We start from the raw sequence: 12,736 nt of genomic DNA, 5'->3' as shown, positions 1-12,736 counted from the left end.
TGATTTTATTAAAGATAGAGTTACAGAGAGGGAAAATGATAGAGAAGAAAAGAGAGAGAGAGAGAGAGAATCTTCCATCTGAAGATTCACTCCCCAAATGACGGCACTGGTCCAGGCTGGGTCATGCCGCAGCCAGGAGCCAGGAACTTCCTTTGGGACTCTCAGGTGGGTCCAGGAGCCCAAGCACTTGGGCCACCTTCTACTGCTTTCCCAGGCCATCAGCAGGGAGCCGGATCAGAAGTAGAGCAGCCCGGATTTGAACTGGCGCCCATATGGAATGCTGGTACCACAGGCAGCAGCTTTCTACCCACTACATCAAAAACAATTTTAACTCTTTTTTTTTAAAAAAAAAGATTTATTTATTTATTTGAAAGACAGAGGCAGAGAGAGAAAGAGGTCTTCCATCTACTGGTTCACTCCCCAAATGTTTGCAACAGCTGGAGCTGGACCCATCTGAAGCCAGGAGCCAGGAGCTTCTTCTAGGTCTCTCACTCGGGTATAGGGGCCCAGGCACTTGGTCTATCTTTTGCTGCTTGCCCAAACCACAGCAGAGAGCTGGACTGGAAGTGGAGCAGCTGGGACTTGAACCGGTGCCCATATGGGATGCGGGCACTGTAGGAGGCAGCTTTACTCACTATGCCACAGCACTGGCCCCACCATTTACCTCTTAAACTCTACTCTTTTTGGGCCAGCGCTATGGCATAGAGGGTTAAACCTCCACCTGTAGTGCCACTATCCCATATGGGCACAGGTTTGGGTCATGGCTGCTCTCCTATCAATCCAGCTCCCTGCTAGTGTGCCTGGGAAAGCAGTGGAACAAGCAGTCCCAAGTGCTTGGGACTCTTCACCCACATGAGACCTGGAGGAAGATCCTGGCTCCTGGCTATGGCCAGGCCTAACCCCAGCCAGAGAAGCCATTTGGGGAGTGAATTAGCAGATGAAGAGCTCACTCTCTCTGTCTCTGTCTCTCTCTCTCTCCTCTCTCTCTCTCTCTGCCTTTCAAATAAATAAATCTTTAAAAAAAAGGACTCAACTAGGCCGGTGCCGTGGCTCACTAGGCTAATCCTCTGCCTGCAGCACTGGCACCCCGGGTTCTAGTCCTGGTTGGGGCGCCGGATTCTGTCCCGGTTGCTCGTCTTCCAGTCCGGCTCTCTGCTGTGGCCTGGGAAAGCAGTGGAGGAGTCCCAAGTACTTGGCCCTGCACCTGCATGGGAGACCAGGAGGAAGCACCTGGCTCCTGGCTTCGGATTAGTGCTCTGGCCGTAGCAGCCATTTTGGGGGAGAACCAACGAAAGGAAGACCTTTCTCTCTGTCTCTCTCTCTCACTGTCTAACTCTGCCTGTTAAAAAAAAAAAAAAAAAAAAAAAAAAAGGCCGGCGCCGTGGCTCAATAGGCTAATCCTCCACCTTGCGGCGCCGGCACACCGGGTTCTAGTCCCGGTTGGGGCGCCGGATTCTGTCCCGGTTGCCCCTCTTCCAGGCCAGCTCTCTGCTATGGCCAGGGAGTGCAGTGGAGGATGGCCCAGGTGCTTGGGCCCTGCACCCCATGGGAGACCAGGAAAAGCACCTGGATCCTGGCTCCTGCCATCGGATCAGCGCGGTGCGCCGGCTACAGCGGCGGCCATTGGAGGGTGAACCAACGGCAAAGGAAGACCTTTGTCTCTGTCTCTCTCTCTCACTGTCCACTCTGCCTGTCAAAAAAAAAAAAAAAAAAAAAAAAAAAAAGGCCGGCGCCGCGGCTCACTAGGCTAATCCTCCGCCTAGCGGCGCCGGCATACCGGGTTCTAGTCCCGGTTGGGGCGCCGGATTCTGTCCCGGTTGCCCCTCTTCCAGGCCAGCTCTCTGCTGTGGCCAGGGAGTGCCATGGAGGATGGCCCAGGTGCTTGGGCCCTGCACCCCATGGGAGACCAGGAAAAGCACCTGGCTCCTGGCTCCTGCCATCGGATCAGCGCGGTGCGCCGGCTACAGCGGCGGCCATTGGAGGGTGAACCAACGGCAAAGGAAGACCTTTGTCTCTGTCTCTCTCTCTCACTGTCCACTCTGCCTGTCAAAAAAAAAAAAAAAAAAAAAAAAAAAAAAAAAAGGCCGGCGCCGCGGCTCACTAGGCTAATCCTCCGCCTAGCGGCGCCGGCATACCGGGTTCTAGTCCCGGTTGGGGCGCCGGATTCTGTCCCGGTTGCCCCTCTTCCAGGCCAGCTCTCTGCTGTGGCCAGGGAGTGCCATGGAGGATGGCCCAGGTGCTTGGGCCCTGCACCCCATGGGAGACCAGGAAAAGCACCTGGCTCCTGGCTCCTGCCATCGGATCAGCGCAGCGCGCCGGCCGCGGCGGCCATTGAAGGGTGAACCAACGGCAAAGGAAGACCTTTCTCTCTGTCTCTCCCTCTCACTGTCTCTAACTCTACCTCTCAAATAAATAAATGAAATCTTTTTTTAAAGAAAAAAGTTAGCACAGGAAATCATTGCACTAAGTTGGAACAGTTTAACAATGTCAGCCCATGAAAGAGCTTACAGCAAAACCCTCATTATTTTGACAGAGGATCAGATTTTAATCTTATATCAGTGTATCTTTGATATTAGTGTTAAGTTTTTGAAAACCCTGCAAACAATATTTTAAAACTATAGCCAATGTTACTACACGTACTCCTTCAGATTTATTTTTCTCAAACCTTTTGTGACTTATTCAAACCTTTGCAACTTCCTTAAGTCTTTAGATATTTTTAAGTAGTCTTGAATTATTTTCCACACATGGACAATTTATAAAAACATATTGGTTGGGGCCGGTGCTGTGGCATAGCAAATAAAACTGCTGCCTGCAGCGCTGACATCCCATATGGGCACTGGTTCAAGTCTCGGCTGCTCCACTTCCGATCCAGCTCTCTGCTATGGCCTGGGAAGGCAGTAGAAGATGGCCCAAGTCCTTGGGCCCCTACACCCACCTGAGAGACCTGAAAGAAGCTCTTGGCTCCTGGCTTCGGGTCAATTCAGCTCCGGACATTGTGGCCATCTGGGGAGAGAACCAGCGAATGAAAGACCTCTCTGTCTCTCTCTCTGCATCTGCCTTTCAAATAAATAAGTATTTATTTGAATAAATAAGTATTTATTTGAAAGGCAGAGTTACAGAGAGAGGTAGAAACAGAGAGGTCTTGCATCCACTGGTTCACTCCCCAGATGGTTGCAACGGCCAGAGTTGTGCTGACCCAAAGCCAGTAGCCAGGAGCTCCTTCTGGGTCTCCCACGAGGGGACAGTGGCCCAACGACTTGGACCATCTTCTACTGCCTTTCCAGGCAATAGCAGAGAGCTGGATCGAAAGTGAAGCAGCCGGGACTCGAACCGGCACCCATATGGGGTGCTGGTGCTGCAGGCAGTAGCTTTACCCCATATGCCACAGCAGCAGCCCTGTATGGTTTTAAATAACTGATAAGAGTGAAATATGGTGTTTCCTGTCTAGCAAATACAAGTACAAATATGTGATAAGAATTTTGAAAATATCTTTACCCATTTTTCAAAAAAAGTTTAAAGCAGATTATCAAACATTCATCTAAGTTACATAACCCACAGGCATTTGAATTGATGCTTTTTTTTTTTTTTTTTTTTTTTGGACAGGCAGAGTTAGACAGTGAGAGAGATAGAGAGAAAGGTCTTCCTTTTTTCATTGGTTCATCCCCCAAATGGCCACCATGGTCGGCGCGATGCACCGATCCGAAGCCAGGAGCCAGGTGCTTCTTCCTGGTCTCCCATGCGGGTGCAGGGCCTAAGCACTTGGGCCATCCTCCACTGCACTCCCGGGCCACAGCAGAGAGCTGGACTGGAAGAGGAGCAACCAGGACAGAATCAGTGCCCCAACCAGGACCAGAACCTGGTGTGCCGGCGCCGCAGGCGGAGGATTAGTCAACAGAGCTGCAGCGCTGGCCGAATCAATACTTTTTTAAAAAAGAGTTATTTATTTATTAGAACGTCAGAGCTACATAGAGAGAGAAGAGAGACAGAAAGAGAGGTCTTCCATTCGCTGGTTCACTCTCCAATTGACCGCAACAGCCGGAGCTGCGCTGATCCAAAGCCAGGAGTCAGGAGCTTCTTCCAGGTCCCCCATGTGGGTGCAGTAGCCCAAGGACTTGGGCCATCTTCTACTGCTTTCCCAGGCCATAGCAGAGAGTTGGATCGGAAGAGGAGCAGCTGGGACTCGAACCGGCAACCATATGGGATGCCTAACTGCAGGCAGCGACCTCATCCACTATGCCACGGCACCGGCCCCAGATCAATGCTATTTTTTTTTTTTTAACACCTCTGCATTAGCTCACTTTGGTGTGACAGCATAAACCTTGTATACACAGAATTTCCCCACTGCCCCCTCCTTTTTGTAAAAGATTTTTATTTATTTATTTGACAGGTAGAGTTACAGACAGTGAGAGAGAGAGAGTGAGAGAGAAAGGTCTTCCTTCCATTGGTTCACTCCCTAAATGGCCACAATGGCCAGAGCTACGCCGATCCGAAGCCAGGAACCAGGTGCCTCCTCCTGGTCTCCCACGTGGGTGCAGGGGCCCAAGGAATCGGGCCATCCTCCACTGCCCTCCCGGGCCATAGCAGAGAGCTGGACTGGAAGAGGAGCAACTGGGACTAGAACCCGGCACCCATATGGGATGCCGGCACCTCAGGCAGAGGATTAACCTAGTGTGCCTCGGCGCCCCCCCCCCCTTTTTTTTTAATGAAACAGCTTTAAGCTGGGAAACCATGACAGAAACCAGAGCTCCATAAGTAACCGTTTTTCATTTGACCTCAGGGAGGTCAGTGGCCAGGCAGTGTTACAGTAATTCAATAACGTTTTCTTTCATAGGTTTAAAAACTAAGTTTTTTTTTTAATTTTGCAAAATACATTATAAAGATTATACAAATGGGTCTCTGGTCAGCCATATTCATTTTGGTCAGACCTGTTTAAACAAATTACAAAGCAAGTTTTCAAGGTACAAAACAATTTTTTAAGGCAGTGGTTTTTTACTTTTTTTTACTTTTTTTATTTATTTAGCTCCAAAAGGAAGAAGTCCCTTTGACCCCAATGCAAGCAAATTTGCATGAAACATATTACTGTGGCATCATCAGGCATGAGATTGCTATAAACCAGCCATGGAGGCTGCAGCTGAGGTGCAGGGGTGAGTGGGGACCTTTGAGGCCCTTCTACAAGCACAACAGAAGTTTGGCTATATAACCTGATAATGGATTTAAAAAGAAGATTCATTTATTGGAAAGGCAGAGTTACAGAGAGGCAGAAACAGGGAGAGAGAAGCCTTCCATCCCCTGGTTCACCCCCAGACGGCTGCAACGGCAGGAGATAGACCAATCCACATCCAGGAGCCAGGAGCTTCTTCTGGGTCTCCCAAGGGGTGCAGGGACCAAGGACTTGTTCCATCTTCTACTGCTTTCCCAGGCCATAGCAGAGAGCTCAATAGGAAGTAGAGTATCCAGAATTTGAACTGGTGCCCATATGTGATGCTGGCACTGCAGACAGTGGCTTTACCCGCTACTCCCAGCGCCGGCTCTGTGATAGTGGATTTCTAAGTTATCCTTTGGGGAATGATTAGAGCTGACAACGTATCAGAGGAGAGAGTTAGAGAGAGACAGGGTGAAATGTCTAGATTCTTCAGGAGGCTAGCTCTCTCCACCCTCTAGTTTGCAACCAGGCTAGTTAGTGCAGCAGAAAAGGCAAGATGTTTTTTCTTTAGGTTCTGGGGGTCAAAAGAGTTCCAATAGTTAGAATACACCCCAAAGAGTGCCAGCTAGAGATGACTTTTTCCCATCTGTAACGAGAGGATAAAAACAAAGGTATTGGGGCCAGCATTGTGGCATAGTGGTTAGGCCACCTGTGACACCAGTGTCCCATATGGGTGCTGATTCAAGTCCCAGCAGCTCCACTTCCGATCCAGGGCCCTGCTAATGGCCTGGGAGAGCAGTGGAGGATGATCAACTACCTAGGCCGCTGCCACCACTCAAAGAAGCTCCTGGCTCCTGGTTTCGGCCTGGTCCAGTACTGGCTGTTGTGGCCATCTGGGAAGTAAGGCAGCAGATGGAAGATCTCTCTCTGTCTCTCCTGCTCTCTGTAACGCTGACTTTCAAAATAAATCACTCTTCTTGTATGGTGTCCCAAAGCTTTTACTTGTCCTTAGTTTGAAACATCTCTCAAAACTCCAACCTGTGGGACCAGATGAGCCCTGAACACCATAGTGAGGGAGGGGGCTACAGGAGCTAATACGCATGCTCAGACCCTCCTTGCCTGTGGTCTGGGGATTCCAACACCAGGTCTGAGGGACTGGGAGCAGCACCAGGTGCCCTGCCGGCATCACCCTCCTGGCTTCAGTGAATAGGAACAGCTGTCTTGTGACGCCCAGCTTTGAGCCATGTGCTATATGCCTGAATTTGGAAGTGAGCTTTCTTGAAGAGTCTCAACTAATAGCCTCAGGGCCGAAGTTTGGATGGAGGGCACTGGACCTTGCTACTAGACTAAAATAAGCAGAAGAGGGCATAAAGATCGTCGTAGGATTGTAATTTTTCCTAATGAGGGCCATTTTAGTCACTTTTAACTGGTTGACAGGGGCCTGGTATATTTGAAGAAAAATGACCATGGGGACCAGCGCCGTGGTGTAGCGGGTAAAGCCGCCACCTGGAGTGCTGGCATCTCATGTAGGCACCAGTTGGAGTCCTGGCTACTCCATTTCCGATCCAACTCTCTGGTGTGGCCTGGGTAAGTAGAAGATGGCCCAAGTCCTTGGCCCCTGCACCCATGAGGAAGACCCAGATGGAGCTCCTGGCTCCTGGCTTCGGATTGGCCCAGCTCTGGCCATTGCAGCCATTTGGGGAACGAAGCAGTGGATGGAAAACCCCTTCCCTCTGCCTCTGCCTTTCAAATAAATAATTAAAATCTTAATAAAAAAAAAAAAAGAAGAAAAAAAGCAACTATGAAGGAGAGTGAGGTTTCCAAAATGCAGAGGCAGAAGCAGGCGCTTCCTCACCCTTCTGATAATGATCGGAGTCACCAGGGATGTGACAGGAACTTGGAGCCAGTCGGTTCTTTGTCTCATGGCGATATAGACTTACACGAGGGACAGTAAGAGAGCAGAGTGAGCAAAGTGAAAGTTTTGTTGAGAAGTAGAGACTCCTGCTTGCCAGGAGGGGTCCCAAGGGAGGGATCCATCCAGGTCTAGTGTTGGGAGCTTCCATAAGGCGTGCATGTCAAGCGATCAGTTCTGCTAGAGTTTTGCTCGTCAGGGGTCCGTTTTGTTTTCCTATGCCTGTTGTGTAGCAGTCGAGGGTCCTGACCAGATAACAAATGCTATCGTGTCAACCCTTTTGAGCTGTGAGAGCTGAGAGACTTTGCCGACCTGACCAGGGGAGGCAGGTGGTGCCTGTCTGCTCAGTGGCTGAGCACTGAGACCTCAGCTCTGTGCTGGGTTCTGGTGTGACACCGAGCCTAGGTCCTCACACGGTGACCTGTGGCTGCGACCCATTGCGCTCCCTATCAATCTTCTCATTTTCTTGGGGCAACGACTTTTGTCCAGTCAGCGAAGGCAGGTTTCCTACAAACACCTGGTTCCAGAGTCCCCCAGGAGTGTTTGCTCACGGCCTGCTAACCTTGCCGTTTCTCACAGTGAGAATTAACAAAGTCAGACCTAAAAGGCCCAAGAACAGTGCCTGCCACATTGGAGCAGTCAACTTTCAAAAAAAATTTTTTTATTGTTTTATTTATTTGAAAGGCGGAGTAACAAAGAGAGAGGGAGAGAGAGAGATTTTCCAGCCCTTGGTTCAGCCCCAATTGGCCACAATGGCTAGGGCCAGGCCAGGCCTAAGCAGGAGCCAGGAGCTGCATCCCAGCCTCCCACGTGGGTCAGAGGCCCAAGCATGTGGGCCACCCTCTGCTGCTTTCCCAGGCATAGCAGCAGGGAACTGGACTGGGGGTGGAGCAGCCCTGACTGGAAACAGTGCCCTGTGGAATGCCAGCATCACAGGCAGCAGTTTTACCTGCTAAACCACGGTGCCAACACCCTCTACTTTGTTAATTTTTTTATTTTTATCAGGGAAACAGATTTCACATGTTTTATATATACAGATTTAGAGGAATAGTGATACTTCTACGCAACCCTCCCTCCCACCCACACTCCCACCATTCATCCTCCTGTGTATTTTTTAAAGATTTTATTTATTTATTTGAGAGGTAGAGTTACAGAGAGTGAGAGGGAGAGACAGAGAGAAAGGTCTTCCCTCCGTGGGTTCACTCCCCAGAGAGCCATAACCGCCAGAGCTGCACCGATCCGAAACCAGGAGCCAGGTGCTTCTCCCTGGTCTCCCACGTGGGTGCAGGGACCCAAGCACTTGGGCCATCTTCTCCTGCTTTCCCAGGCCACAGCAGAGCGCTGCATTGGAAGAGGGGCAGTAGGGACTAGAACCGGCTCCCAGATGGGATCACTGCCCCACAGGCGGAGGATTAACATACTGCACCGCGGAGCCAGCATCCATCCTCCTTTCTTACTTTTTTTGTTTATTGTGTGTAATGACATATTTTCAGTTTATTTTATAATTATAAGCTTAGCACCCCACTAAATAAGGAATCCAACAAATAGTAAGAAGGAGAAAACCTCTTTTCCTCAACACTATATCAAGGGCTAGAAACAATAATTGTTTCTTTTTTTCAATTTTATTTACATTATACAAGTTTCTTGTATTTCATATATATAGATTTAGGAACATGGTGATAGTTCTCTCCCTCCTGCCTACACTCCAACCCATCTTCCTCCTCCCTCTCTCATTCTCTTAATTTTTTTACTCATTATTTTAAAGGCAGAGTTACAGAAAGGCAGAGGCAGGGAGGGAGAAAGAGAGAGGGAGGTCTTCAATCAGTTGGTCACTCCCCAAAATGCCACAATGGCCAGAGCTCTACTGCTCTGAAGCCAGGAGCTTGGAGCTGCTTCTGGGTGCTCACATGAGTGCAGGAACCCAAGCACTTGGGCCATCTTCTACTGTTTTCCCAGACCCTAGCAGAGAGCTGGATTGGAAATGGCTGCACTGGCCAGGGCTGGGCCAGGCCAAGCTCAGGAGCCAAGAGGTTCCCCTGGGTCTCCTACCTGGGAGCAGAGGCCAAGCATTTTCCACTGCTTTCCCTGGTGCATTAGCACCATTTAGCTGGCTTGGGAGTGGAGCAACCAAGATTCAAACCTGTGCCCCCAAGACATGCTGACAAGCAGCGGCTTAACCCAGTACACCACAGGGCCAGCCCTAGGCATCATATTCTGAAATGATCTTTTCCCAAGGGGGTCCCTGTGATACTGAAGTGGTAGGTGACAGACGCTAGGAATGTGGCATTTCTACTTCCGTATCATCAGAATTAGCTTCAGGCCAAGGCATCATGCCGACCCATTTTAGAAGTGGAGAGCAGGTGTCAGAGCAGCTAAGGGACTTCCGTATCACTGGGCACGCCAGGGCTCCAGCACCATCCCCTCACTGTCCATTTGACTCTCCTACTTGATGTGTAGTCCGAAGAATCATCAGGGCACTGAATGAAGCAGGCACAGTTACAGGAAAGAGCAGCGTGAATCTCCCGCTCAGCCACCTCTTGTTCTTTATTTTCTAACTTAATTTTATTAAGGCTTCTTAATATGGAGAACAGGGATTTTAATGGGAAAATAACTTGTTACCCTTGCACGCCAGAATGGGGAGAACGCCTGTTGTTCTTCCCACTTCTCAGGAACACCCCTCCCACTGACCTAGTTAGGGGGTGTCTTTACAAGGCTTTACCTGCACACCCTCCGTGAGCTACCCAGCCGGCCTCACTCAGCACAGTGGTCTATGGTGGCCACGCCCCCATCCCAAAACCCACACCCAATCATTCACCCAAGGACTCAGTTGTATCGAAAGGATCACAGTGCAGCGTAACCTTCCTTGCCCAGCCCCAGGTCCTGACCTGAGGGAGGCAGGAGGCCTCCAGTTCCACACACCGTGAGCTAACGGCTCACCACCTTCTGACCACATAAAATAGAGAAACCAGCAAGACACCATTCAGATTTATGGAGGTTTATTTTCCTTGAAGTAACAAATAAAATTGGCTTCATTAGTACAAATGTGCAAAAAATATGACTATACACCGTCGCTACATTGAAAACTGGAAGCAGTAAGTTCAGCAGCAGTGAAAACTCTAGTCCCCGATGCAAAGAACACATGGAGCTCAGAGCTGAGGCACAGCAGCATACAAGGGAAGGGAAAGTCCAGAGTCGCAGCCACCTCTCAAAGTAAACGTGGGATGTCCCACCAAGGGCCCCTAATCGACCTCCTCGATGGTGGGCCCGGACCCAGGGCCGCCCCCGCCGCCTGCAGCCCCGAAGCCCCCGCCGGCCCCGGCCCCGGCCCCGGGGCCGCCCGCACCCTGGTAGAGCCCGCTGATGACCGGGTTGCACACCTGCTCCAGCTCCTTCCGCTTGTGCTCGAACTCGTCCTTGTCGGCCAGGGTGTTGGCGTCCAGCCAGGAGAGGACCTCCTGGCACTTGTCCAGCACGCGCCGCTTGTCCGCCTCGCTGATCTTGCCCTTGAGCCCGTCGTCCTCCACGGCGCTCTTCATGTGGAAGGCGTAGGACTCGAGCGCGTTCTTGGCCGCCACGCGCTCGCGCTGCACCTCGTCCTCGGCCTTGTACTTCTCGGCCTCCTGCACCATGCGCTCGATCTGCTCCTTGCTCAGGCGGCCCTTGTCGTTGGTGATGGTGATCTTGTTGGCCTTGCCCGTGCTCTTGTCGGTGGCCGTGACGTGCAGGATGCCGTTGGCGTCGATGTCGAAGGTGACCTCGATCTGCGGCACGCCGCGCGGCGCCGGCGGGATGCCGCTGAGCTCGAAGCGCCCCAGCAGGTTGTTGTCGCGCGTCATGGCCCGCTCGCCCTCGTACACCTGGATCAGCACGCCGGGCTGGTTGTCCGAGTACGTGGTGAACACCTGCGTCTGCTTGGTGGGGATGGTGGAGTTGCGCTTGATCAGCGGCGTCATCACGCCGCCCGCCGTCTCCAGCCCCAGCGACAGCGGCGCCACGTCCAGCAGCAGCAGGTCCTGCACCTTCTCCGACTGGTCGCCCATCAGGATGGCCGCCTGCACCGCCGCCCCGTAGGCCACCGCCTCGTCCGGGTTGATGCTCTTGTTGAGGTCGCGCCCGTGGAAGAAGTCCTGCAGCAGCTTCTGCACCTTGGGGATGCGCGTGGAGCCGCCCACCAGCACCACGTCGTGGATCTGCGCCTTGTCCAGCTTGGCGTCGCGCAGCGCCTTCTCCACGGGCTCCAGCGTGCCGCGGAACAGGTCCGAGCACAGCTCCTCGAACCGCGCCCTGGTGATGGACGTGTAGAAGTCGATGCCCTCGAACAGCGAGTCGATCTCCAGGTTGGCCTGCGTGCTGGACGACAGGGTCCTCTTGGCGCGCTCGCACGCCGTGCGCAGCCGCCGCACCGCGCGCTTGTTGCCGCTCAGGTCCTTCTTGTGCTTCCGCTTGAACTCCTCCACGAAGTGGCCCACCAGCCGGTTGTCGAAGTCCTCGCCGCCCAGGTGCGTGTCGCCCGCCGTGGCCTTCACCTCGAAGATGCCGTCGTCGATCGTCAGCACCGACACGTCGAACGTGCCCCCGCCCAGGTCGAAGATGAGCACGTGGCGCTCGCCCTTGCCGCTGCGGTCCAGCCCGTAGGCGATGGCGGCCGCCGTGGGCTCGTTGATGATGCGCAGCACGTTCAGCCCCGCGATCACCCCCGCGTCCTTCGTGGCCTGCCGCTGCGAGTCGTTGAAGTAGGCCGGCACCGTGATCACCGCGTTGCTCACCGGCTGGCCCAGGTACGCCTCGGCGATCTCCTTCATCTTGCTCAGCACCATGGACGAGATCTCCTCCGGGTAGAACGCCTTGCTCTCGCCCTTGTAGCTCACCTGCACCTTGGGCTTGTCGCCCTCGCTCACCACCTGGAACGGCCAGTGCTTCATGTCGGCCTGCACCACCGGGTCGCCGAACTTGCGGCCGATCAGCCGCTTCGCGTCGAACACCGTGTTCTGCGGGTTCAGCGCCACCTGGTTCTTGGCCGCGTCGCCGATCAGCCGCTCCGTGTCGGTGAAGGCCACGTAGCTGGGCGTCGTGCGGTTGCCCTGGTCGTTGGCGATGATCTCCACCTTGCCGTGCTGGAACACGCCCACGCACGAGTACGTCGTGCCCAGGTCGATGCCGATCGCCGTGCCTTTGGCCATGGCGCTGCTGCCGCGCGCTCTCGGCCGCGCACCGAGCCGGGGGTCTGGGGCCGGCGGGCGAGGAAGGCGGCTGCGGGCCGGCTGCTTGCCGGAAGCGGGAGGCGGACGGCGCCGCGCAGAGTGGGCCTCGGAGGCTGTGGGGCCGCGGGCTTCGCGCTGGGGGTGCGGCCGCCGAGCAGGGTCGCGGTCGCCTGCGCTGCACTCAGCCGCTGTCGGGGGCCGCCCGGGTCCTGTGGTTCGCCCTGGGCGCCCGCAGCCGCCTTTACCCGCCGCGGCCGCGCCCCGCCTGCCGCCGCCTCGGCCAATCAGCGAGCTCGGGGCGGCCGCCGGTCGGGAATCTTCCAGGGGTTTCGCTCGCGCCCCGCCCTCCTGCTCCCCGGGACCCGTTAGAGACCGGGGCGCCCGCCCTCCGCGGAGGGAACTTTCCAGACGCTTCTGGGAGTCCCTGGAGCGGCCCGGAGCCCCGGGGCGGGGGAGCCGCGGCGGGAGGCGGCTGTGGGC

General features: G+C 53.8%; 1 protein-coding gene across 1 annotated transcript; it reads right to left on the bottom strand.

Annotated features, from left to right (window-relative positions):
* Positions 1 to 10,034: 10,034 nt before the first annotated feature.
* On the bottom strand, positions 10,035 to 12,491 carry LOC127488889 (heat shock 70 kDa protein 1B). The gene has a single exon (XM_051839570.2). It carries the CDS (start codon positions 12,233 to 12,235, stop codon positions 10,295 to 10,297), a length of 1,941 nt encoding a protein of 646 aa, XP_051695530.2. The 5' UTR covers positions 12,236 to 12,491; the 3' UTR covers positions 10,035 to 10,294.
* Between the last annotated feature and the right edge of the window lie 245 nt (positions 12,492 to 12,736).

Source organism: Oryctolagus cuniculus, chromosome 5 (assembly GCF_964237555.1).
Source record: "Oryctolagus cuniculus chromosome 5, mOryCun1.1, whole genome shotgun sequence".
Lineage (NCBI taxonomy): Eukaryota > Metazoa > Chordata > Mammalia > Lagomorpha > Leporidae > Oryctolagus > Oryctolagus cuniculus.
This window is presented reverse-complemented; position numbering and strand designations above follow the sequence as displayed.

Excerpts from the sequence above, each read along its gene's own strand:
- LOC127488889 (XM_051839570.2), bottom strand. The coding sequence starts at position 12,235 with ATGGCCAAAGGCACGGCGATCGGCATCGACCTGGGCACGACGTACTCG.